This window comes from Panthera uncia, chromosome E1 (assembly GCF_023721935.1).
Source record: "Panthera uncia isolate 11264 chromosome E1, Puncia_PCG_1.0, whole genome shotgun sequence".
Lineage (NCBI taxonomy): Eukaryota > Metazoa > Chordata > Mammalia > Carnivora > Felidae > Panthera > Panthera uncia.
Genome location: NC_064814.1, coordinates 45137727 through 45161561, shown reverse-complemented (window position 1 = coordinate 45161561; position 23835 = coordinate 45137727). Strand labels below are relative to the sequence as shown.

The 23835-nt window shown below is 58.0% G+C and overlaps 2 protein-coding genes across 4 annotated transcripts; both read left to right on the top strand.

The window, feature by feature from the left end:
- The first annotated feature begins 2869 nt into the window (after window positions 1-2869).
- CLUH (clustered mitochondria homolog) lies at window positions 2870-23096 on the top strand. Of its 3 annotated transcripts, none has more exons than XM_049636785.1 (26): window positions 2870-3112; window positions 10076-10278; window positions 10426-10597; window positions 11599-11742; window positions 11941-12065; window positions 12165-12319; window positions 12400-12525; window positions 12856-13003; window positions 13218-13310; window positions 14112-14806; window positions 15669-15892; window positions 16092-16193; window positions 16328-16428; window positions 17303-17455; window positions 17548-17610; window positions 17728-17972; window positions 18204-18288; window positions 18446-18599; window positions 18679-18818; window positions 19526-19606; window positions 19681-19806; window positions 19888-20009; window positions 20245-20338; window positions 20429-20563; window positions 20661-20734; window positions 21543-23096. In XM_049636785.1, the coding sequence occupies exons 1-26, from the start codon at window positions 3013-3015 to the stop codon at window positions 21727-21729; spliced, it is 4047 nt and encodes a 1348-aa protein (XP_049492742.1). In that variant the 5' UTR covers window positions 2870-3012; the 3' UTR covers window positions 21730-23096. The 3 variants fall into 3 exon arrangements, with proteins under 3 accessions (XP_049492742.1, XP_049492741.1, XP_049492744.1); XM_049636784.1 differs by having other exon boundaries at window positions 16089-16193; XM_049636787.1 differs by lacking the exons at window positions 2870-3112; window positions 10076-10278; window positions 10426-10597 and having other exon boundaries at window positions 11653-11742; window positions 11945-12065; window positions 16089-16193.
- On the top strand, window positions 6741-7999 carry LOC125926889 (uncharacterized). The gene has a single exon (XM_049636790.1). The coding sequence runs from the start codon at window positions 6743-6745 to the stop codon at window positions 7385-7387; it is 645 nt and encodes a 214-aa protein (XP_049492747.1). The 5' UTR covers window positions 6741-6742; the 3' UTR covers window positions 7388-7999.
- Window positions 23097-23835: the final 739 nt, after the last annotated feature.

Here is a 23835-nt window from a genome sequence, read left to right as displayed (position 1 = left end):
AACAATCTCCAGAATGTATTGCTAAGTAAAAAAAATCAGTGTAAAGAATAGCAGGTACGGGGCGCCTGGGTGGCTCAGTCTGTTGAGCGTCCGACTTCGGCTCAGGTCACGATCTCACAGTTTGTGAGTTCAGGCCCCACATCGGGCTCTGTGCTGACAGCTCACAGCCTGGAGCCTGCTTCGGATTCTGTGTCTTCCTCTCTCTCTGCCCCTCCCCTGCTCATGCGCGCGTGCGTGCTTTCTCTCTCTCTCTCTCTCTCTCTCTGTCAAAAATAAATAAACATTAAAAAAAATATATCAGGAACAGAGTGTTACCATTTGTGTAATTAAAGTGAAAAAATATGTACACACACTCACACTCCTATATACAAAGAATATAAAAGAACTGGGAACCTTGGTGGTCTGGGGAAGGAACCTAGGTGGTTTGGGGCAGGTGAGATTTTTACTGTATAACCTTTCGTACTTTTTGAAAAAATGTTTTATTTATTTTTGAGAGAGTGCAAACAGGGGAGGGACAGAGAGAGAGGATCTGAAGTGGGCTCTGCACAGACAGCAGTGAGCCCAATGTGGGGATCAAACTCACAAACCATGAGATCATAACCCAAGCCAAAGTCAGACACTCAACTGACTGAGCCACCCTGGTGCCTCTGTGCTTCTTGAAATTTGAACCATGTGAATATGTCACCTATTTACAATTCTAAATAAAATAAAAGTGGTGACAAAATAAATGAGTGAATAAATTCCCAGAGTCCTTCCTTCTGTGTCTGCCCAAATAATTCCTCTGACTTGCTTATTAAAATTCATCTTACCCTTTGAAACTCAGTTCAAAGCAGCCTCTTTCCAGAAGCCCTCCCTGACTGCCTTGCCTGCACAGTCAAAACAACCTTCTTTAAAGGCTTTTATTCTGCAATCTTGGACATGAAGCTGCTGTGTGCATCTCACTTCATCCACCAAATTGAAATTTCTCTTGGCAGTGACTGGCTCTGATTTTTTCTTTCTTTTTAATTTTTTAATATTTATTTATTTTTAATTTTTAAATTTATTTTTGAGAGAGGAGAGAGAGAGAGACAGACTGCAAACAGGGGGAGGGGCAGAGAGTGGGAGGTAGGATCTGAAGCAGGCTCCAGGCTCTGAGCTGTCAGCACAGAGCCCAATGTGGGGCTCACGCTAACTGTAATACCATGACCTGAGCCTAAGTTGGACGCTTAACTGACTGAGCCACACAGGTGCCCCAAAAGTTTATTTATTTTTGAGAGAGAGAGAGAGATAGAGAGACAGAGTGTGAGTGGGGGAGGGGCAGAGAGAGAGAGGGAGACACAGAATCCAAAGCAGGCTCTACCTAGGCTCTGAGCTGTCAGCACAGAGCCCAGGAGGGGCTTGAACTCATGAACCATGAAATCATGATCTGATCTGAAGTCGGATGCTCAACCGATTGAGCGATCCAGGCACCCCTGGGTCTGATCATTTCTGATCTTCCTGAAGCACTGAGCTTTTTTGCAAGACTGAGTGAATCACAAGTGTTTTACACTACCTAAAGTGCTTTGATGACCACTATCTCCTCACAACAGTTAGGTGAGAGGCTAGACAGATGGGTGTTTTTATTTGACAAATGAAGCTCCTGAGCCTCATTTACTGGGGTGAAAGTCAAGTGCTATGCTCAAGGTTACAAAAACGGACAAAGTAGAGGTGGCAGGAGGCAGATTTCCAATCTAATCAAGTAGTAGGTTCATACACCTTCCTGACTGCTGGCCTTCCTTGTACACCCAGTAGTCAGGTTTTGCTTTTATTTCCAGGCTTCTTGTGCGATGGTTCAAATGTATCTGCCCCTGGTCTAGTTCAGCACCCCCTCATCCCCCACACATCAGCCAGAGCATTTCTCACCTCCCTTCCTCCTGCTTAAATGCTTAAAGACTTTCACTAGCTCCTCTCCCCAGCACCTGTACTCCAGGACAAAGTCCACTTTTCTTTGCAATTTTTACCAGGCCCTAGGACCCGCCCTAGCCGGCCTCGGCAGCTTCAGCTTCCCAATTCCCATCAGATCCTGGCAAATGTCAGGAATATGCCTTAAACACTTTCCAGGCCTGTGCACGAAAGAAAGAAAGTCCCCACTCTCTCCACCTGGAGAATGTCAGCTCACTGGCAAGAGCTGGTAAAATGTCACCTGGGTAGCATTCTCTGACCTCGCTCCTCAGTCTCCACCAAAACCCAACACCTAAACTAATGAAAGACTGTAAACAGTGTCTAGCCTGTAGATTTAGCCTGACCCAGCTCTACTTCTTGCTCTCTGTGTGACCTTGGTCTCAGCTTCCTCCACTGCAAAATGGGTATAATGTACCAGCCTGGAAGTAAGGACTCATCTGGTGGGAGGTGTCGGAGGCCGCTGGTAGGGGGAAGCACGGTGTAGCTCAGGGCAAAGTTTGGCGGCTCCATTTCTGACACTGCTTACCTTTTAGCTGCCCTGCACCCCTTCTTCAGGAAGCTAGACCCACCCCAGCCCCACCCTTTTTCAAGCTTGGTGAGGAGGGCGCTGTGGGTCACCGCAGATTAGAGACCGCGTGGTCATTTGGCTGATTTGCAATAGGAAGCAGAGGGCCATTGGGGGAGGGGACGCTGAGCAATGGCAGTCCTAGAAGAGTCACTACCCAAGGTCAGGGCGCCCGCGGGACAGGCTGAAAACGGCAAGGACGTCTCTCCGCAGCCCCGCCTCTCAAGGGGGCCAGAAGCCTCTCAGTACCCTGAGTCACAGTGCGTTCCCTTTAAGGCGTTCGGGAAAGTCACCGCCTTGGTGGACGGCCAATGAGGCGCGGTGCGTTTTGTCCCTCGCGGGCTTCCGTGGGCCGGGCCGGGCGCGGGGGCGGGGCAGGGGAGCGGCGGTGGGGTCAAAGGCTACAACGCGCACCACGTGGGCCGGTGACTCCGTCCTTCCCGCAGCGGCCGCGGCGCGCAGGGCACTTGGGTTAGTGGCGCGGCGGGCGGCGCGGACAGCCAAGCCGGACGCCCGCTCCCGCCGCCATGGTCATCAAAACGGACGAGTTGCCGGTCGCCGCCCCGGCCGACGGCGCCCGGGAGCCCAGCTCGCAGGCCGGTGGCAAGGGGCGGCCGGGCGCGGCCGGTGAGCGGGGCCGGGGCCAGCGGACAGCTGGGCGGGGAGGCTGGACGGGACAGAGCGGGCGGGTGGGTTCGGGCTTTACGGGGACCGCCGCTTTCCCTCCTCCCCGGGCCGGGTTGCATCTCCCCGGGCCGCCCCCGCCCTGAAGGTCACCTTCACTGTCGCCCCCGGCTGCGGCCTGGGATTCGCACGTGGGGTCCCGGGGAGGACAGCGTTAGGGGGGACACGTGCGCGCACACGCGGTTTCGGGGTGCGCCGCCGCCGCAGACCGGTGGAATCGGTGCCCCACCCCCTCCGCGCGCGGGCATGGGGAACCCTCGGGGCTGGGGTCACTGACACTTGGCTCCGTCCGGCACCCTTCGCGTAAGGATCTCAAGCATAATGTACCAGCCTGGAAGTACACAGCCTTTCTGTACACAGGGCTGCAGCCCTGCGAGTAAGGCTCAACCTGGGACTTCCCAGGTTTGGTCTGTGGGAAGAGCGCGAGCTGGGGGTGGGTGTGTATTGTGAGGGGGCTTCTCTAGTTCATTCCCAGAAACAATGCTTTAACCCCAGGTCTTCAGGCTCTGATGTCTTCCTTCTTAGGTGTTGGCGGGATCTGAAGACCTAAGGGTCTGCTTGCGTGGAGGCAAAGCCAAACTCCTTGGCAGGAGGAGGTGTTTGTGCCAGAACTTGATCATTAACCCGCCTTATTGCGAAAAGTGGATCAGCTCAGGATTGCTGTTTTTAAGGCAAAGGTCATTAGTGTGGAGTGGAGCTCCCAGCTGTCCCCCACGGGGGCTCTGTGGAGGTGGCTTTGGGAGTGGCTAAGGCTCTTCTCTGGTGGGCCCTGCTTCATCTATTTCTCCTGGGCTTTCTCTGTTCCTTCCATCATGTCTTAGACTCCAGCCTTGAGGCTGGAAGCCCTTTCCCAGGGCCTCAGTTGTCATCTCCAAATCATCCTCAGGGCCTTGGGGCTGGGCTGTGGTCCTTCTCTCCCCTGGATGGTGGTGGGAATGTAGAACTACCCCTGTCTTCCACTTCCCCCAACTCTTCTCAGCAGGACTTGTCATCTTCAGCTCCCTTCCTAACTTCAGTGAGTCAGGATGGGAACAGTATTAAGTAGGCTCTCTGATCCTGTCACAGCATAGTTACCTTGTATTGGGGGTAGGTACTGTAGCAGCTTTGCTGATTGCTTAGATGAGGCCAGGGTTTGGGCAGAACAGCAGATGCTGATGACTCCAACCTGCCAGGCTTTGCCCTGATGTGGCTGTGAATCAGTGGGGCAGGCCAGATAAGCGGAGGTCCAGTCTGGCAGATTTCCCTCCTAGCAAAGAGACCTGAAGAGATAAAGTGACTAGCCCAAGGTCACACAGTGCTTTAGCTGTGGAGGGCATTTGGATTTCTAGCTTATGGTTGACATGCCAAGGCTTCCCTGATCTATCCCAGAGGAAGCCGGGACATATTGGATTATATGCTGAGAACATGGGGACTGAAGAGGGAGAGTCTGCCGGAGGATTTCTCCGAGGGCTTGTGTAAAAAAGCCCCATCTCCACTATGTGCTGAGAAGCTCTGTCTGGGGCAACCTGGGTCAGGGGAAGGGCACAGCTGTTCATTTTCTGGAAACTGGGAGCATGATAGTGGTGGGACATTGGCTCCTTATGTCTCTGAGAAGCTAGGATAGATAATTAGGATTTGAATTACAGCCGGCCTGAATCTATTCAAAGAAGTAGGGTGGCCTTAAATGGAGACCCCCCACCCCCCCCAACCCCCCAGCAGGCTCCCATCCAGGCTTCTGACGCTTAGGACCCAGCTGTGGAAGGCTCTCCAGTCCCTTTGAGGAGGTAATCAAGGCCTTTTGGGGTGGGGGGCAAGGGTCAGTTACCTTCTTGGGAATAAAGCTGCTTTTAGGGGTTAAGAGAACAGGCAGGTTTTTCAAGTTCACAGTGGTGTGTCAAGTTCCTTCTGCCTAGGGGAGGGTTCCTTGGAGTTGAGGCCCAGACAGAGAAGGGGGCTGGTAGACTGGGGAGGAGCTTGAAGGCTTAAGGGGAGCTCCCTGACAGAATCCTAAAGCTCTTGATTTGGGGAGGTCTGAGTAGACTGGCTTGAGGATCACTTAACTATCTCCAGACCTTGCAGACATGTCTCTGGCCTGGGGGGAGAGAAGGAGACAGATGCCCATATCATCAGGGTCTTCTGCAGGCTGCCTGCCAACCCCTACCCTTTCCTTTGAAGCCCTGTTCCCTGGGAGGGGGTGATGTGTCTTTCCGGGCCTTACTTCCTGCTGGAGCCTCACCTGCTAAGGCCTTGACTGGGGCGGGGCCTGGCTCTGGCACAGTCTACTGAGTGAGGCCATGCCAGGCTGGGGAAGACACAGAGGCCACCTGGGATGGCCTAAGTTTCTTTTCTAACTCCTCCTTTCTGCTGCTCATGGGGTCTCTGTGCTCCCAGGCCAGGACAGGGGTACACTTTATCTCCACATTCTGACCCAGTCAGTGAGAACTAGGGGTGTGTATATGCAGTGTGCAACTTGGGCCACCCCTTCCCATTCTGCAGAGAACCACCTTTTGTCCTTTCCCCAAGGCCCAGATCCTCAGGGCAGCCCCCTGGGATATGAGAGGAGGGGATGTAGAGGGTTGGAAGGGTGCTGTGGCTGGGGATCGATCTGCCTCCTGGACTAAGCCCTGAGGCCTGGAGGAGGAAGGGATACTGTGTACCCAGTGGGTGCTGCAGCCTTAAGGAGTGGCACTCAGAGGCATGGGTTTGGGCATGTGACAGACCTCTTTTTTCTTGACCTGGCTTGGCTGCCTGTTGACTCTGGGTCTTGGGGCAGCTTGCTTCCTAGCCTTCTGGAGCCTCAGTTTCCTCAAGTGAGATGAGCTGGTTGAGCTGATTGAGGGACTTGCTGTGGGATGGGCCTAGAGTGAGCACTGACTTTCTGGGAACCAGAATGGAAATAGTTGTTGTTGCTACTCGGAGGTCATTGCCAGGCTGCTCTGCCCCACCCCCTTTTCCAGAGGGTTAGGGTGTGATTGGGAAGAGGGCAGGATAAGAGGGGCTCTGCCTGGGCCTGGCCCTTCTTACCATCTGGCCAGTGTGTGTAGGCCTTTGTGGGGCCTGTGGAGAGGCTGAGGACCTGCTGTGTGCCTGGCCATCAGGGCTGCCTGGGACAGGACTGGACTGGAGGGAAGGGGGCCTGGAGTGAGCCTGGCTCCCCGCCCCCACTCTGGTTAGTATGGATGCCGGAGCAGTGCTGGCTGGGCCCTGGCAACAAGTCAGAGGCCCTGGGAAGGCGCCCTGGCGAGGCTGGGCATGTTCCTTCTCCACAGCCGAACAGCCTTCGGCCTCTTGCTGCCAGCTCTGTTTTCCCTGAGGGAGAGACTTGGTTTTCTCCTGGCAGCGCAGGGGCTGCTGGGAAGGGAAGACAGAGCCTGCCAGCTCCGTGGTGGAGCTGGAGGCCCGGGGCACGGGTGCAGTTGTCCTCTGGGAGATTGAGGGCCCATCCCCCCTCCCACTAGAACCTGTGACTGTCAGAAAGAGGAGAGCGGCCAGGTCACCTGCAGGGGGCAGCATGAGCCAGAAGCCTCAGCCAGCCACTTGACCCAGGAGGCAAGGTGCTCAGAGTCTGTGACTGGTGGACGGGGTGGCCACCTCATGGCCTGGGCCTGGGTCTGCACCAGCTGTTGCCGGCAGCTGGCTGAAGCGGTCCTGCCCACCTCCACTGGGGTTGGGGCCGAGGAGAGGACCCCTTTGCTGGGCCTTGCCCCTGCCAGCCTGTCCCCAGGGCCCTCAATCCTGGGAGGCCCAGGTACCCCAAGCAGGGCTGGGTTCTCCTGCCCCCCTAATGGCTTCGCTAGCAGTGACCCCCTTTTTGGTGGGTACAAGGAAGTAGGCCTGAGCACTGGTAGCAGCTCCACCTGGGGTCCTGGAGCCACTGGGGCCTCCTGGCCCACAGCCGTCCTTCTGGCCGACCTTGAGCAGGATGCGAGGCAGGGGGAGTGTGCCCTTCCCAGGGCTGCCCCAGCAGGCCTGGCCCCACTGAAACCCGAAGCCGGCCAGAGCTCCAGCCCTGGGCTGACCAGCTGCATGGGGGCGAGGATAGTGGCAGAGGCCAGAACAGGGGACTCAGGCAGTGCCGAGCCTGAGCTGGAGAGCTGGCTGCCTCGCTGCCATGGTGGTCCCGAGACTCCAGAGCCCAGAAGAGAGCAGCCTCCAACTGCACCAGGTGGGCTGTGGGGGGCAGCAAGCCAGGTGGTCAGCCTGTTGTGGGGGTATCACTTGGCCTTAATCCAGTGGTAGGGAGACCTTCAGGGTTTCTCAGAGGAAGGAGGAGGGGAATGGAGGCTCTTGGGAACCAGCCATGGTCCTTTGAAATCTGATAGGGGATTGGGTACCCCTGGGACGTAACCTGGTGCTGAGGTACCTTCTGGGCAGGCAGGCTCCCGGTCCTGGGCGAGAGGGGTGGGAGCTGTGGCCACCTTTGCCTTTCTTCCCTGTCCCCCTTTCCCATCCCTCTTAGCCCAGACTCGGAGTGCAGGCTGCCTGTCTGGGGCCGGGTATCTGACTTCTCGCTTCTGGGGTCTTAGACCTCAAAACTGCTGTACCGTGCTGGGGGGAGCCCTTCTTGCATCTGCTCCTATTCCAGGAGCTTTCCCACAGCAATGTCTTTCTCAAGGACCCAGTTAGGGGAAGTGCCTCATATCTGCCATTCCTCTTGCTGCCTTTTGGAAGCTGACCAAGCACCGCCCTTCTCCCCACCCTCCTGCTTGTTTGTCATAGAGTTAGCCTGATTCTCCCTTTGGGGTGGCCGCTTCCTTTAGGGGCTTGGGGTAGCACTGCCTGGGGCTGCGGGCTCACTGGAGAGAGGTCCTTGTGTGTCCTTGTGGTTTTCCAGAATTTTCCTTCAGGTCTGGAGGGGTGTGCTGGGGACAGGGATGGGGGCGATAACAGGCCTTGAAAATCCACAGTGGCCATGATTGAGGGCAGTGTGTTGGCATGGTGGTGTGGGCTCTTGACGGGGGACCTGGGGTCCACTGTTGACCTTGGACAAGCCTCTGAACTTCCCTGGGCCTCAGACATCCTTATTTGGGGAGGGGAGGAGGGAGCTATATCTCAGCTCCTGGCGGTCCTGTTTATCACTAAGCTGAGGGGACACGGGGAAGAGGGAGCGGCTTCTCTGCACGTCCCCGTGGTGTGCCCTTCTGTGCTGGGCTTATCTCCTTTCCTGAGGCCCCTGGCTCCACGTTTATGGTGGGTCTGGGTAGGGCCCACATAGGTCTGGGGAGAAGGCACCTCCTAACAGTAGGGCAGAAGAGGTGGGAGCAGAGCTGGGTGAGCTGACCTGTCTGGAGCTCTCAGACGAGCAAGGGGCCTGTTTGGTTTCCAGGCAGACCCTCGTGGAAAGGCCCCAGGGCCAAATGGATATCCAGGCAGGCTTGTGTTTTGCTGGAGTATTTGTGAGGAGGTCCTTGCTCCCCAGGGCAGGGAGGGAGCTCTCCTTTATTCCCTTTAGTGTCTGGGCAGAAAGGGAAGGTTTTGTTCCCTGCTTTCTTCTCTTCCCCACAGCTTGTGAATTGGGTGTTGTTCACAAATATTGGACTTAACTCCACATTTGCGGTAATTAATTCATTAATTCAGTGCCTTTTTGTTGAGTGCAGGAAAGATGGAAGGAAGATAGAGCTGCGAGTATGAAGAGTCCCCCAGAATGTCATAGAACAGTGTTCTGGGAGGTGTCACCATGTCTCTGGAGCAGTGAGGAGGCAGTAATCCTGTTGTCAGGGATCATTTGGGCAGGCTTTAGAGAAGGGGGTTTATTTCACCTGGGCCTTGATAGAGGAGTAGGAGTTTGCCCGATGGAGTGGTATACTGAGGGCAGCGTAAACTACACAAAAGCACAGAGGTGGGAGGGAAGATGTGTAGCCTGCATGTCAGGCTTCCTGGTAGTTTGGTGTATCTCAGACCTTGACAAGGAGAGCGGCAAGAGTTGAGATGTACCTCAGGCTGCCTGAGAGCTTTGGGCTAAGAAGCTTGGATCTGGTTAGCAGTGGGTTCTGAGTGGTGACTTGAAATAGGGGATAGTGGCCTGTATTGGGGCCGTGGCTGCAGAGGCTGGGTTCCATGGCCTGCTTGGAGGTTAGGTTGGGTGACTGGGGGTGGAGGGGCTTTCACCAAGCAGAGGCCAGCTTGTGGAGGAAGGTGAATTCCATGTCAACAGGATGAGTCTTTGGTGATGCCTAAGGGATGGCCACATGTTGAAAAGCTTGAGCGAGGCCTGGATTGGCCAGGTTAGCTGCATGATGGGAGGGCATTTGAAGTCCTGGGAGATCAGGTGGGATGAGGAGAGGCTGGGGCCCCGGGATGCCCACAGCCTGGGCTGCCGGAAGGGGATGGAGCTGGAGAGCAAAGAACATGCGAACAGTGGCTACGAGGGAAGGGGAGGAGAGAGTGAGGCATGGTGGGTGTTGCTGAGAAGTCCGACACCTCGAGGCCTGAGAAGACAGTTGGGTTTGGCCCTTGGGGTGGCTTTAGGGAGACTGATTTGGGTGGGTGTGCTCAGATGGAAGCCAGACTGGAGGACTGAGGAGCAGATGGCAAGGGAGGGCCCAGCATGTGGAAGGGAGAAGGTAGCGGCCTGCAGGTGGCCAGGGTTGAGGGAAAGTTGTGTGCCCAGTGTGAATGGGACTGTGGAGTGGGGTGGCTTTAGGGAGACTGATTTGGGTGGGTGTGCTCAGATGGAAGCCAGACTGGAGGACTGAGGAGCAGATGGCAAGGGAGGGCCCAGCATGTAGAAGGGAGAAGGCAGCGGCCTGCAGGTGGCCAGGGTTGAGGGAAAGTTGTGTGCCCAGTGTGAATGGGACTGTGGAGTCCGGGGTGGGGCTGACTGAGTCTTGGGAGGAAATGCGGATGCCATTCTCTAGGGGCCGCGTCCACCCAGGTGGATGAGGCAGACGGCCCCACTTGACTCAGCTCCTTTCTTGTTACCCGCAGCGCTGCCATCAGTCATGCTACTGAATGGAGACTGTCCAGAGAGCCTAAAAAGGGAAGAAAGGGCTGCTGAGCCGCCCAGGGAAAATGGTCTGGATGAATCCGAGCCAGGAGAGGAGACGACTGGACAGGAGGTCATTGTCATTCAGGACACAGGCTTTTCTGTGAAGATCCTGGCACCTGGGATTGAGCCCTTCTCTTTACAGGTAAGTGGAGGAGGGTGCTGGGGACCAGAGCATGGGCCTGTTAGGATAAGGCTGGAAAGGCATGCCTGGTCATCACTTGTCCTAGCCTCATACTGTAGGGAAAGCGGTATGTCCTCACCAGGGTGGCTGGGGCCTTTTGCCTGGTAGGTGTCCCCCCAGGAGATGGTACAGGAGATCCACCAGGTACTCATGGACCGTGAAGACACGTGTCACCGCACCTGCTTCTCGCTGCACCTGGATGGCAACATGCTGGACCACTTCTCAGAGCTGCGCAGTGTCGAGGGGCTGCAGGAGGGCTCGGTGCTACGCGTGGTGGAAGGTTTGTCTGAAGTTGGGCAGCCTGCCAAGGGAGGGCGCACAGAGGTGGGGCCAGGTGGCACTCCACCCACCCCCACTGCTATCTCTGTGTCACAGATGAGTGCGTGGAGGCTCAGAACAGGGTGGACCTTGTGGAGGCAGGATTGGAGCCCAGGTCTGTTCCTCAGGCCTTCACACATGTGCCCTCCCACATTATTGGTTAAATATCAGAGTCATGATTTAAAAAAAAAAAAAATGGTACCAACCAAGGGCTTGTAATCAGCCTAGTCAAATTCTATAGACAGAAAAATTAAATCTCATAAGGAAACTAAAGTTTCACAACTCCCAAGTAGACAAGTCAGACCCAGTGTGGTGGAGTGAGCAGCTGGTATGGTGAGACTGGTTGGTTATAAAATAAAAGCTCCCATGAACTTGGGTCCCCAGGGGAGAAGTAGCTCAGGGGTTCTGGGCAGTGTGTGAGGTTGTTGCTAACACATATGGAAAGATGGAACCCAGCTGTGCCCAAACTTGATGAGGAACCCTCTCTTCTCCCCCAAAAGAGTCCCCATTAAAATTCACAAAGTATATACTGGGGGGCAGTGTTGTAGTTATGGGTCCTGGTAAGTCCTCGGGCCGCCCCTGTGCAAGGGCTGCCCTGGAAGAATAGGACTGAGGCTGCAGTGCAGGGCCCAGCAGTTCCTTGGGCCTGCGTGCCTGTGACACTTGTGAACGAGAGCAGGGGCCTTTCGGTGAGCTCTCTGAGGCCTGGGTGTGCTTCCAGAGGCATTTCTTGTGCCCTTTGACAGAAGGTTCTTTGCAGACAAGGATCTCTGCCTGTTAGCAAGCAGGTGTGTGTGTGTGTGTTGAATCCAGAACTCCAGCTTATGTGCTTATAATGGAATTTGTAAGTGGAGGCCTAAAATTTGAAAATCAAGACCATTGTGGAAGCACCATGGCAGACTTCTCTGTACTGGGTGGGTTGTTGCAGCGGCGAGCAAGCCCTGCCTCTCATTCTCCCAACAGAACCATACACGGTACGTGAGGCCCGCATCCACGTGCGCCATGTCCGAGACCTGCTCAAGAGCCTGGACCCATCTGATGCCTTCAACGGGGTTGATTGCAACTCCTTGTCCTTCCTGAGCGTCTTTACCGATGGCGACCTGGGAGGTGCGGGAGGCATTGGGACTGGGGGTTGGGCAGAGGATCTTAGAGCAGATTGGCCAGGGGCTGGTGAAGGGGCCATGGGCCGGGCCTTCCTAGCAGGAGGGGGCAGGGCTGGAGGCATCCAGACTGGGGCCATTTTAGGTGGGGAGATAGTTGGCCCCCGCGTGGCCCTATGCTGACCACCAGCCTCGGGTCCCTTAGACAGCGGGAAGCGGAAGAAGGGCTTGGAGATGGACCCCATTGACTGCACACCACCTGAGTACATCCTTCCAGGGAGCCGGGAACGGCCGTTGTGTCCCCTGCAGCCCCAGAACCGTGACTGGAAGGTAGGACTCCAGAGCAGAGCCAGGGAGCAGCAGGTCTCTGGCTGGGCGGGAGCCACCTACCTGGAGGCCTGGCCTACTCATTCTTGGCCATATTTGCAGCCCCTGCAGTGCCTGAAAGTTCTTACCATGAGTGGCTGGAACCCACCCCCTGGGAACCGCAAGATGCATGGGGACCTCATGTACCTGTTTGTGATCACAGCCGAGGACCGGCAAGTCAGCATCACAGCATCCACGCGGGGCTTTTACCTGAACCAGTGAGTCCCTGTTCAAGCCTGTTCGGGTGTTTGGGCAGCCACCCAGGGTGCCCTGCGCAGCAATCACCCTCTTCCCACAGGTCCACGGCTTATCACTTCAATCCCAAGCCTGCCAGCCCCCGCTTCCTCAGCCATTCCCTAGTGGAGCTGCTCAACCAGATCAGCCCAACCTTCAAAAAAAACTTTGCCGTGCTGCAGAAGAAAAGGTGGTGTCTTTGCTCCGTCTCTGCCCCTTGCCTCACATCCCATGATGGGGTGGGGTGAGGCTACCAGCGTGAGCTCCATCGCTTCTGCCCCAAGAAGCCATGCCCTCGGCCCCCAGCACCCCAGACAGAGCCTCCCTTCAGGGAGCTGTTAGCCAGGCCCCAAGACGGCAGCCCTAGGAGAGGTGCCCATTTGCTTCTGTTAGACTTTCCGGTGGGGGGGGGGGGGTCTCAGTGCAAAGACACAAGAGCTGGTGGGGGCTTCAGAGAAGGAGGCTACGACAGGGCTCTGAGCTTGGCAGGCTTCCCCATCTCCCCCTCTCCCTGCCACAGGGTCCAGCGCCACCCATTCGAGAGGATTGCCACCCCGTTCCAGGTGTACAGCTGGACAGCACCCCAGGCAGAGCATGCTATGGACTGCGTGCGTGCGGAGGACGCCTACACCTCCAGGCTGGGCTATGAGGAGCACATCCCTGGACAGGTGCCTGCAGCCTGGCCCTGCCTGCCCTGGGCTCTTGTCTCCTCTCCCCTGCTGGGGGCCAGGCTGGGTTCTGTGTGCCTCCCTGGAGGCTCCATCTGCTTGTCTGTCTCGTTCACTTGGGAGCCTGTGAGGCTGTCCACGAGGAGGTGGAGGAAGGGGCGCCCACAGCGGGTCTTGGGGCTGGGGCTGAGCCGGCATCTCCGTCCCTTTGCAGACCCGGGACTGGAACGAGGAGCTGCAGACGACAAGGGAGCTTCCCCGCAAGAACCTGCCTGAGCGGCTCCTTCGAGAAAGAGCTATATTCAAGGTGCCTACGGCTCTCGTGCCTAACTGGCAGCCTCAGGCCTGTTTGTTGCCTGCCGAGATGTCCAGACAGGGTGCCTTGCAGGGCGTTGGCTAACTTCTCGCCTCTGGCAGAGCAGGCTACCCCAGTTCTGATTTTTGGCCTCTGTGACACTTGGGAGTCCATGGGCTGGGTGGGGTCAGGGGGACCTCCTTCCCTGTGGGCTGTGTGACAGGGTTCTTCCAGCCTCCCACCCTCCACTGTCTGCCTTCAGGACCTCACCTGGACACACACGTGATGTTATCTAGAGAGATGAGGGAAAAAGAAGCTTTCAGAAAAGCCGTTTTTAATCTCCCATAATCTTGCTGCCTAGAGATGGTAATGGTAAAAATAAGATCTAAGTGGTTTGAGTACTAACTTTGCCAGGGGCTGTGTCGTGTGTGATCGGCATCATCTCTTGTAATCTGTCAGACACCTTGTAAAGGTTGATAACTTTTGTCGTCACTGTTTTATAGACAGAGAAAACAGGTCTGAGAGGTGACCTGGCCAACTTCACCTGGTACATAATTGACGGATCGAAGACCTGGTCCAGCCCTTCTCTTTGTTAATCACTAAGCTCTGCCGTCTCTGAACATCAGTGTTAAATTTTTTTCAAAAAATGGGTTTCTTGTGCTTGTCCAAGTGTGAGGAAGCTAAGGTTAGAGCCCCCGGGCCCTCGGGGCCGTCCACTTGCCTCTGCTGTCTGGGTGAGCTTGGCCAGGTGGGCCCAAACCTGTGGCTCTCAGGGATGGCGCCTTTCTCACCCTCCCTACCTCGGCCCCTCAGGTGCACAGCGACTTCACGGCTGCAGCCACACGGGGCGCCATGGCGGTCATCGACGGCAACGTGATGGCCATCAACCCCAGTGAGGAGACCAAGATGCAGATGTTCATCTGGAATAACATCTTCTTTAGCCTGGGCTTTGATGTTCGTGACCACTACAAGGACTTCGGTGGGGATGTGGCGGCCTACGTGGCGCCCACCAATGACCTGAATGGTGTGCGCACGTACAACGCCGTGGACGTGGAGGGGCTGTACACGCTGGGGACGGTGGTGGTGGATTACCGTGGCTACCGCGTCACGGCCCAGTCCATCATCCCTGGCATCCTGGAGCGGGACCAGGAGCAGAGCGTCATCTACGGCTCCATTGACTTTGGCAAGACGGTGATGTCGCACCCTAGATACCTGGAGCTGCTGGAACGTACTAGTCGGCCGCTCAAGATCCTGAGGCACCGGGTGCTCAACGACCGCGGCGAGGAGGTGGAGCTCTGCTCCTCCGTGGAGTGCAAGGGTATCATCGGCAACGACGGGCGCCACTACATCCTCGACTTGCTGCGCACCTTCCCCCCTGACCTCAACTTCCTGCCCGTGCCCGGCGAGGCGCTGCCCGAGGAGTGCACCCGCGCCGGCTTCCCCCGGGCGCACCGGCACAAGCTCTGTTGCCTGCGCCAGGAGCTGGTGGACGCCTTTGTGGAGCACAGGTGAGGGGCCAGGCTTTTGAGGGCACCCAACCAGTAGACAGTTCTGGGGTCTGGTCCTTGATGGGAGACGCTTTGGAAGGTGAAGAAGAGGGGCACCTGGGTGGCTCAGTCAGTTAAGCAACTGACTTCGGCTCAGGTCATGATCTCGCGGTTTGTGAGTTCGAGCCCCATGTGGGGCTCTGTGTGGACAGCTCGGATCCTGGAGCCTACTTCGGATTCTGTGTCTCCCTCTCTCTCTGCCCCTCCCCCACTCACACTCTGTCTTTCTGTCAAAAATAAATATTTAAAAAAAAAAAGAAAAGGAAGGTGACGAAGAGCCAGCTTTGGCCCCGGTCATTACAGCCCCAGCACCGCGCACTGTGACCTCACGCTCCGCAACATGGACATCAGGAGCTTTATGTGGGTGGAAAATTAGCAGCCAGCTAGCCCAGTGGCTCTCGGCCGAAGCAGCACTCTTCCTCGGAGGAGCATATGGAAATCCACTAACGCGTTTTTAATGTTCCAGCGCCAGGTGGTGTCACCGCTGCCGGCATTTGGTGCTTAGGAGTCTGCCACATCGAATGCCCCTCACCGCGATCAGTCTCCTCACAATGCCAGGGAGGATCTGTCTGTTTTGAGCCTGGCCCCCATGAAGCCCCTGGCCGCTCCTTTGCTAATACTCCAGATGTCCTCTTTCTGTGGGGAAGATCTCGGGTGTGGCTGTGACCTGCTACTACCTGATGGAGTTGCTGGGGTGGGAGGTGTCCGCGTGCCGACACAGACCAGGGGTCTGGGGCCTGCCCCTGGCCCCCGCTGCCAGGCCGGCGAGGCTCCCGGATACCGTCTTCCCATCTGGTGCTCTGCCCCGTCTGCTGCGCTCTAGGTACCTCCTCTTCATGAAGCTGGCTGCCCTGCAGTTGATGCAGCAGAAAGCCAGCAAGATGGAGAACCCCACCACACTGGAAAATGGTGACCCCCCCTCCTCGGAACCTAAGCCTGAAGACCCTCCGGGGCCCGAGGCAGGAAGCGAGGAGGAAGGCGGCAGTGCTAGCGGCCTCGCCAAGGTGAAGGAGCTGGCGGAGACCATCGCCTCAGACGACGGGACAGGTGGGGCTGCTGTGCATGGGGGGAGCGGGGAGCCCGGGTTCTGTCCCGGCAGCTGGCACCTGCCGGCGGTGGCTTGCCCCAGCCCTGAGAGAGGCCGGCAGATGTCTGCGCGGAGCCGGGGGAGGCCTGGGGTAGCACAGCCTCCCCCCTCTGATGGTGGGGCGGGGCTACCTCCGAGCCGGCCGTGTCTCCACAGCAGACCCTCGGAGCCGAGAGGTGATCCGCAACGCGTGCAAGGCAGTGGGCTCCATCAGCTGCACAGCCTTTGACGTCCGCTTCAACCCTGACATCTTCTCACCAGGCAAGTGTTATATTAGGACGGGCAGGATACCGTGGGGGTCATCTTGGGGCCCTTGGTCTGGCGGGTGCTGGCCTTTATCTTGCCACCCCTGCATCCCTTCTGCCTGGCTCAGGCCTCTGCTGGCCCTCCCACAGGGGTTCGTTTCCCCGAGTCCTGCCAGGAGGAAGTTCGGGACCAGAAGCAGCTGCTGAAAGACGCCGCCGCCTTCCTGCTGTCCTGCCAGATCCCCGGCTTGGTGAGGGAGGGGCCACAAGGGTGGGGGGCTGCACAGGGCATGCTGTTAAAGGCCCTGGTGCTTCATCCATCTGATTCTGGAAGCTTGTGGAACCTTCGCAGGAGTAACTCCCTTAGACCTGCTGATCTGTGAGGCAGGCGGGGCAGATGCTTGTCACCCTCGTACATACAGATGGGGCTGCTGACCCAGAGAGGCCAAGGGAGGCCTCGGGCGCAGGCTCTGCTTCGCTGGGCCCGCCTCAGGGGCCAGCAGCTGGGGGTCTGGTCCTCTGAGTCCCTGTGTGATGAGACAGCTGACGGAGGGGGGCACCGGGGCATCTGGAAAAAAAGGTGGGGGGAGGGTCCTGTCCTCACCCTCGTAAGCTTAGTACATAGGCTTCTTGGATGATGGAGCACCTGCTCCCTACTGAGGTAGCCCCACAGTCGGGTGGCACGCCGGTCTCGGATCTATGAGCCCAGTGTTCTGTGCCAGCTGCCCTGGCCCCCAGCCTGTCCTGAGGCTTGACAGAGCTGTGACCCCCAAGTGGCTGCCTCTGCCCTATCCTGCGTGGTCCGGGGAGAACCTGTGCTGCCTGTTGGGCTCTGCCAGTGGGGTTCCCTCACCTCTGCTCCCCTGCTGGGAAGCACCTGCTTCCCTGTGACTGCCATCCCATTTTCCTGTCGCTTGTGCAGAAGGCTAGGGGGGGCACGTTCTCACGTCCTGGCTGCCGCTTTGTTTTCCTCCCTCTTCCCAACTGGGAGCTGGGGTCTTAGTCCCCTCCTTCCCTCAGGGCCTCAGGATGGCATGAGCTCCCCACTCCCCTCCCCCGGAAGACCCAGGGTGGGAGGAGGCAGAGGGCCCAGGCTGGGGGGCCCTGACCTGCTGCAGCCCGCAGGTGAAGGACTGCATAGACCATGCGGTGCTGCCCATGGATGGGGCCACGCTGGCTGAGGTGATGCGCCAGCGTGGCATCAACATGCGCTACCTGGGCAAGGTGCTGGACCTGGTGCTCCGGAGCCCGGCCCGAGAACAGCTGGACCACATCTATGTGAGTGATGCTCGGGGCGGCCAGGCCGTGAGGCACTGGGGCTGGATGGAGGCCTGGGGCCCAACCAAGACTCCCTTCTCGAACCCTTGCAGAAAATTGGCATTGGAGAGCTCATCACCCGTTCTGCCAAGCACATCTTTAAGACCTATTTACAGGTATTGCTGTTCCCACCACAGCCTGGGGGTGGGGGGTGGGGGGTGGCGCGTGGGATGGGCAAGAGCCCTGGGTTGGGGCCTGAGGGCCCTTGTGACTTGAGTCGAACCTCCTCGCAGGGAGTGGAGCTCTCGGGCCTCTCGGCTGCCATCAGCCACTTTCTGAACTGCTTCCTGAGCTCCTACCCCAACCCTGTGGCCCACCTGCCCGCCGACGAGCTGATCTCTAAGAAGAGGAACAGGAGGAGGAGAAACCGCCCCCCGGGGGCAGCAGATAACACGGCCTGGGCTGTCATGACCCCCCAGGAGCTCTGGAAGAACATCTGCCAGGAGGCCAAGAACTACTTTGGCTTCAGCCTCGAGTGGTGCGTGGCAGCACGGGGTGTTGGGCTCTCCGAGGCCGCGGCGCGGGGGCAGCGGTTGCAGGGTGGGGGCTGGGACTGGAGGGAGGGAGCAGTGGAGGGCTGCTTGCCAGGGTGATGAGGGGATGGGAGCTGGTACTTGGGCTTGGTCCTTTGGTGGGGAGGCAGCCGTTGACTCAGGGGGCAGAGACGGGGGCTGGGCCGCCCAGACCCACCTGCCACCTCCCCGCACAGTGAGACCGTGGACCAGGCTGTGGAGACCTATGGGCTGCAGAAGATAACGCTGCTGCGGGAAATCTCCCTGAAAACCGGAATCCAGGTGTGAATGATTCAGGGGGTCCCTCCTAGCTCCCGCAGGGTCGGCAGGAGCATGGGGGGAAGTGGCCTTCTCTCGACGTGGGGTGCTCAGTCGGGAGGTGCTGGCCATTTGAGCCCAGGGTTGAGGCCACCTTCGGGCTTTGGGCTGTGTCCCCCAGATCCTGCTGAAGGAGTACAGCTTTGACAGCCGCCACAAACCCGCCTTCACCGAGGAGGATGTGCTCAATATCTTCCCCGTGGTCAAGCATGTCAACCCGAAGGCCTCGGATGCCTTCCACTTCTTCCAGAGTGGGCAGGCCAAAGTACAGCAGGGTGCGTGGCCAGGTGTGGCTGGGGGGTGGGGGTCCCCTGGCCCGGCCCTGACCTTGCCGCCCTTGGGGGTGCCCTGCAGGCTTCCTGAAGGAGGGCTGTGAGCTCATCAATGAGGCCCTGAACCTGTTTAACAACGTGTACGGAGCCATGCACGTGGAGATCTGTGCCTGCTTGCGCCTCCTTGCTCGTCTCCACTACATTATGGGTGACTACGCCGAGGTGGGCCTTGAGCACCCTCCGGGCTGTGTCCACAGAGGCCGTGGGGCCCGGCCTGGCGCTGGGGGATGGCAAGTGAGGGAGCCGGGGCCATGTTCTCACTCCGTGCCGCAGGAGGCGGGAGCCCAGGCCTGGGGACCTGAGCCCCAACGGTGGGGCTCAAGGACGCCGTTCTCCTCAGGGGGTCCCCTGGGAGGATCAGGCAGAGACCAGGGAGACCCCGGGGAGTTGCTTGTCCTGCCTGGGAGAGCTGCCTCGCTCGCAGACGGAGTGCTTCCTGGGGACGCTGGGAACGATAGTCTGAGGCTCACGGTGCCGGGTGCCTTGTAAGAGCCCCGGGAAGCTGTCGGGAGCGTCGCTAAGCATTCCTTGGCCTGCTGGGGACCACCTGCCTTGTCATGGGGCGGGTGCACCGTAGGCCTCCGCTTGTCCTTCAGCCGTAGACTCTTTCATTTATGTATGCCTTTTTTTTTTTTTATTATTACTGTTTTAGATTTATACCTAAGCATAGATTTTGTTGGGGTGAGAGACTCAAGGCGAGCTATTTAAAAATGCCTCGGAGTGGGGCCTGGCCTTCCATGCTCACAGCAGCTGAGTTGTGAACACTTCTCTGCTGAGGAGGCTGCGCTGCTCGGGGGCTGCTTGGGGGCCTGGCAGACTTGATGTGGGGCGGTACCCGCGCTGGGATGACAATTCCCCACCTCTCCCAGGCCCTGAGTAACCAGCAGAAGGCTGTGCTGATGAGCGAGCGAGTGATGGGCATCGAGCACCCCAATACCATCCAGGAATATGTGAGCAGTTGGGGGCGTGGGTGGGGGGTTGCGCCGGGGCCCGGGACCCCCTCCTGACTCCGCTGCCCCTGCAGATGCACCTGGCCCTGTACTGCTTCGCCAGCAGCCAGCTGTCCACGGCCCTGAGCCTGCTGTACCGCGCCCGCTACCTCACACTGCTGGTGTTCGGGGAGGACCACCCCGAGATGGCGCTGCTGGACGTGAGTGCTGGGGAGGGGCAGCGGGGCTAGCCCTCGGCCTAGCGAAGCGGCACTGACCGGGGCCCTCCCGACCGCCCCCAGAACAACATCGGGCTGGTGCTGCACGGAGTGATGGAATACGACCTGTCGCTGCGCTTCCTGGAGAATGCGCTGGCTGTCAGCACCAAGTACCATGGGCCCAAGTCCCTCAAGGTGGCCCTCAGGTGAGAGCCCATGCTGGGTTAAGGGCATGGGGCGCCCAGGGCCTCAGGGACATGGGATCCGGCAGCCTGTCTTCCATCTGACTCCTGGGGGATTTTCTCTCAACTTGCGTCTCTTCTCCGAGTCCCGGGCTTCTTTGTTGCCCTTGGGTGGATTCCAGAGGGGAATCTAGAGTAGTCCGAGCCCCTGCGCCAGGCCCACTCGTGTCCCTTCTGCGCCCTGCACGCCCCCTTGCAGCCACCACCTTGTCGCCCGGGTCTACGAGAGCAAAGCCGAGTTCCGGTCAGCCCTGCAGCACGAGAAGGAGGGCTACACCATCTACAAGACCCAGGTGGGCCGCGGCAGGGGCTGAGGGGGCGGCGCCGGGCCCTTGGGCCGTGGCTTCGCTGACCCCTTCCCGCCTGTGCCACCTACCCCGTAGCTGGGCGAGGACCACGAGAAGACCAAGGAGAGCTCCGAGTACCTCAAGTGCCTGACCCAGCAGGCCGTGGCCCTGCAGCGCACCATGAACGAGATCTACCGCAACGGCTCCAGCGCCAACATCCCGCCCCTCAAGGTACGCGCCCCCCTCCCCGCAACTGCATGTGCACCCGCCCTACCCCCACCCTCTGGCTTCCCCGCGCGTTCACTGGCTCATTGGCGCCGCCCCTCAGTTCACAGCCCCCAGCATGGCCAGTGTCTTGGAACAGCTCAACGTCATCAACGGCATCCTCTTCATTCCTCTCAGGTGAGGCCCCCGCTCCGCTTGCACTCAACTCCCACTTGGAAGCGGGCTTTCGGTTTTTCTTTTTAAAATCTGGAATTGGTTGTTGTGGCTCAGAACTGAGCAGCACAGCCAGTGGTAAGAAGTTCCCTGTGAATCTTTTCAGGAAATAGCCACGTAGTTGAGCAAGCACATGTCTGTAATCTTTTCCCTTTTTTTATTTGCACAAAAATTGTAGCAGACCGCACACGTGGCCGTATCTTTCTGCACTTACTGTCCCTTAGCAGCCTTTTCCTTGTCAGTACGTAAGAGCAGCTTCGTTCTTTCTCTGGTTTCCCGCTGCCTCCGTGTGGGGATGTGTCTCACACCTGGACCCTGAGGGTCCCGCTGTGGCTCTTAGAACAGCGCTGCCTTCGTGGGCTTCTCGGTCCTGCTGCCCTTCCACCGGCGGAGGACGTGGGTTCGGTCAGCCAGGGGCTGGGGCGCTGACAGCGTACCTGCTGCGTGTGTCGCCCCCCGCCACCTTCCGTGTGTGATCTGCTGTGGGACAGACCACGTGGCACTGCGGATCGGAAGTGAGGGTAAAGGCTGAGCAGGAACCGGGCCTTAACTGGAGGCTGTGTCGAGTGCACCATGTTCTTACTGTCTAAGTGCTTAGGGGCCTTTTTGCTTTGCGGAGGGGAGCGCTTGTTCCACACGTCTCTCCCCCCACTGCAAAGAGCAGAGCCTGATCTTGCCCCAGGTTCAGTTTTAACCAAGGCCAGGCCAGTAAGGTGACAGAGGGCCCAGGCTTGCTCTGACACCTGCCCTTCATCCCTGTCCTTCTACTCAGCCAAAAAGACTTGGAGAACCTGAAAGCCGAGGTGGCACGGCGGCACCAGCTCCAGGAGGCCGGCAAAAACAGGGATAAGGCTGAGGAGCCCATGGCCACCGAGCCTGAGCCAGCGGGGGTCCCGGAGGATTCAGCCTCCCAGCCCCAGGCCGCCAAGGACCCTTCTTCCCTGGGCTTGCAGGGGTAGGAAGGGAGAGACAGACGGACAGTCAGCCAGCTGCCCCGTTACCCAGTGATCCAGACTCCAGGAGAAGGGGGGGCGTGCCCTACAGATCAGGAGAGGAAACCAGTCCCTCTTCTGCCATGTTTCCAACCCCAACCCCACCCCAACATCCTCCTGGGACCCTGGCCTGGCCTGCCTGCCCCCCCCCCCCCAAAGATGTTTTTGCACTGGTTCGATGAATATACGATGCAGAGGCCTAATTGAAGACACGCAAATGAAGTGTGTGGGCATCGGCTCCCAGTCGGGGGGGCAGGTGCCCCCTCCGGCCCCCCCATCCACAAGCAGGTGTGTGCGAGCGAGTCCGTGCCCGTGAGTGTCTCGATCCGTCCTTCCTAACTTGTACATAGCCCCGTGTCGGTTCTGAGTGGATGACGTGAAGATGAGATTTCTCAGGTCATTTGAATGTTTGACATTATGGCTGCTGCTTCTGCTGCCTCTGCCCCTGGGCCCAGCCTGGCTTAGAGTCCAGGTTTGAAGCCAAAAAGAGGGGAGCTTTCCTGTGTCCTGGGAGGGGGAGTCCGAGCTCTGTGGCAGGGCTGGAGGGTTGGGGGTGCACTTTAGCTTTGTGGTGAGGCAAGAGCTGCGGGGGATTTACCGGTTGTGACTGGGCCTTGCCTTGCCGGGCTGGGGGGAAGGGGGAAAGGGGGGGCAGTGGTGGCTCCCTAGACACCCTGTTCCCGGCCCTGGCCTGTCTGCCCTTGGGCCCCAGCGGGAGGCAATGCCTCCCCACTTCCTGCCCCTCAGCAGGAGATAACTTTAGGGGCTACAGTCTGAATGTATCCTTCTCCCCATTTTAACCGGAGCTGCCTGACGCACAGTAGGGCCGGGGCAGGTGAGGGGCTGGGGCAGCCGGGGCTGAATCATGGATCCTGAGGGGAATTTACTAGATACAGGAGTGATTGCCACTTGTTTGTGGAGCCCAGCTCCCTACCTGGTCCTTGTCACACAAGCACCTCCTACAGAGAGTAGCTCTGGGGCGGGTGGTGGGGGGGCCACCATGGAAGGTAGTGGCTCCCACGAGCCCCAGCTGCTCCCTCTCCCGCCCTCCTGCGCCGCTTCCCTGTGCCTGCTGTTGGAGCCCTGATGGGGTGGGGTGGGGGGGTCGCCGCCCTGGTGAGCTTGAGGGAGCCGGTCAGGGCTTGGGCCTCTGCCCCGGGGGCTTTGTGGGGAGCTGCGGATGGGTATGGTCTGTCCAGATACCTTGTTTCAAAGGCAGTGGGTGTGAGCTGGCAAGCGAAGCCTCCCCACCGCTGATCAAGAACTTTTTCTTGTTTTTAAACCATCACGTCTTCATTTCACATTGGAATAAAGTGAGTTTTTGAAACCTGCTGCCCCAGCCTCTCCTGTGTGTTCTGTACCAGTCTTGTTGTTGCCAGAAATATTACTAGTAGAAGGGGTGTTTTGTTTTGTTTTTTAATCTTATTTAAAACCAAGTTAGTTAACATATAGTGTAATAATGGTTTCAGGAGTAGAATTTAGTGATTCATCACTTACATATAAATAGAGGAGTTTTGGGTTTTTTTTTAATGTTTTTATTTTTGGGACAGAGAGAGACAGAGCATGAACGGGGGAGGGGCAGAGAGAGAGGGAGACACAGAATCGGAAACAGGGTCCAGGCTCCGAGCCATCAGCCCAGAGCCTGACGCGGGGCTCAAACTCCCGGACCGTGAGATCGTGACCTGAGCTGAAGTCGGACGCTCAACCGACTGAGCCACCCAGGCGCCCCTAGAAGAGTTTTTTATAGCATATGAATATCAATTAGTTTAAATTCAACATTGTCCTTATAATGTTGAAGTGGGAGGAGAGGGTAGAGTCACAGGCACCCAGCTAGGGTTTACCTGCCAGTCATTAGACCCAGAAGAATGGCCCAACAGATAAATGTCACCTGTTGGTCACAGAATTAGAGGCTGGGAATCTCTCCTCCATAGAGCTGCGTGTGGTACGTGTTAGAGTGACGGCCAGTTGGGGTGAGGGGTGCTGTGGGGTGGGGGCCCAGGCCCTGTGCCTGCTGGCCCGGATGGGTTGCTGAACACCAGATTTGTGGCATCTACTCTTGTCCCTTCGTCGGAG

Excerpts from the sequence above, each read along its gene's own strand:
- CLUH (XM_049636784.1), top strand. The coding sequence starts at position 3,013 with ATGGTCATCAAAACGGACGAGTTGCCGGTCGCCGCCCCGGCCGACGGC. Across the intron at positions 14,807-15,668 it reads GACGCCTTTGTGGAGCACAG|GTACCTCCTCTTCATGAAGC; the intron begins GTGAGGGGCCAG and ends GCTGCGCTCTAG. Across the intron at positions 16,429-17,302 it reads CCTGCCAGATCCCCGGCTTG|GTGAAGGACTGCATAGACCA; the intron begins GTGAGGGAGGGG and ends TGCAGCCCGCAG.
- LOC125926889 (XM_049636790.1), top strand. The coding sequence starts at position 6,743 with ATGGCCTGGGCCTGGGTCTGCACCAGCTGTTGCCGGCAGCTGGCTGAA.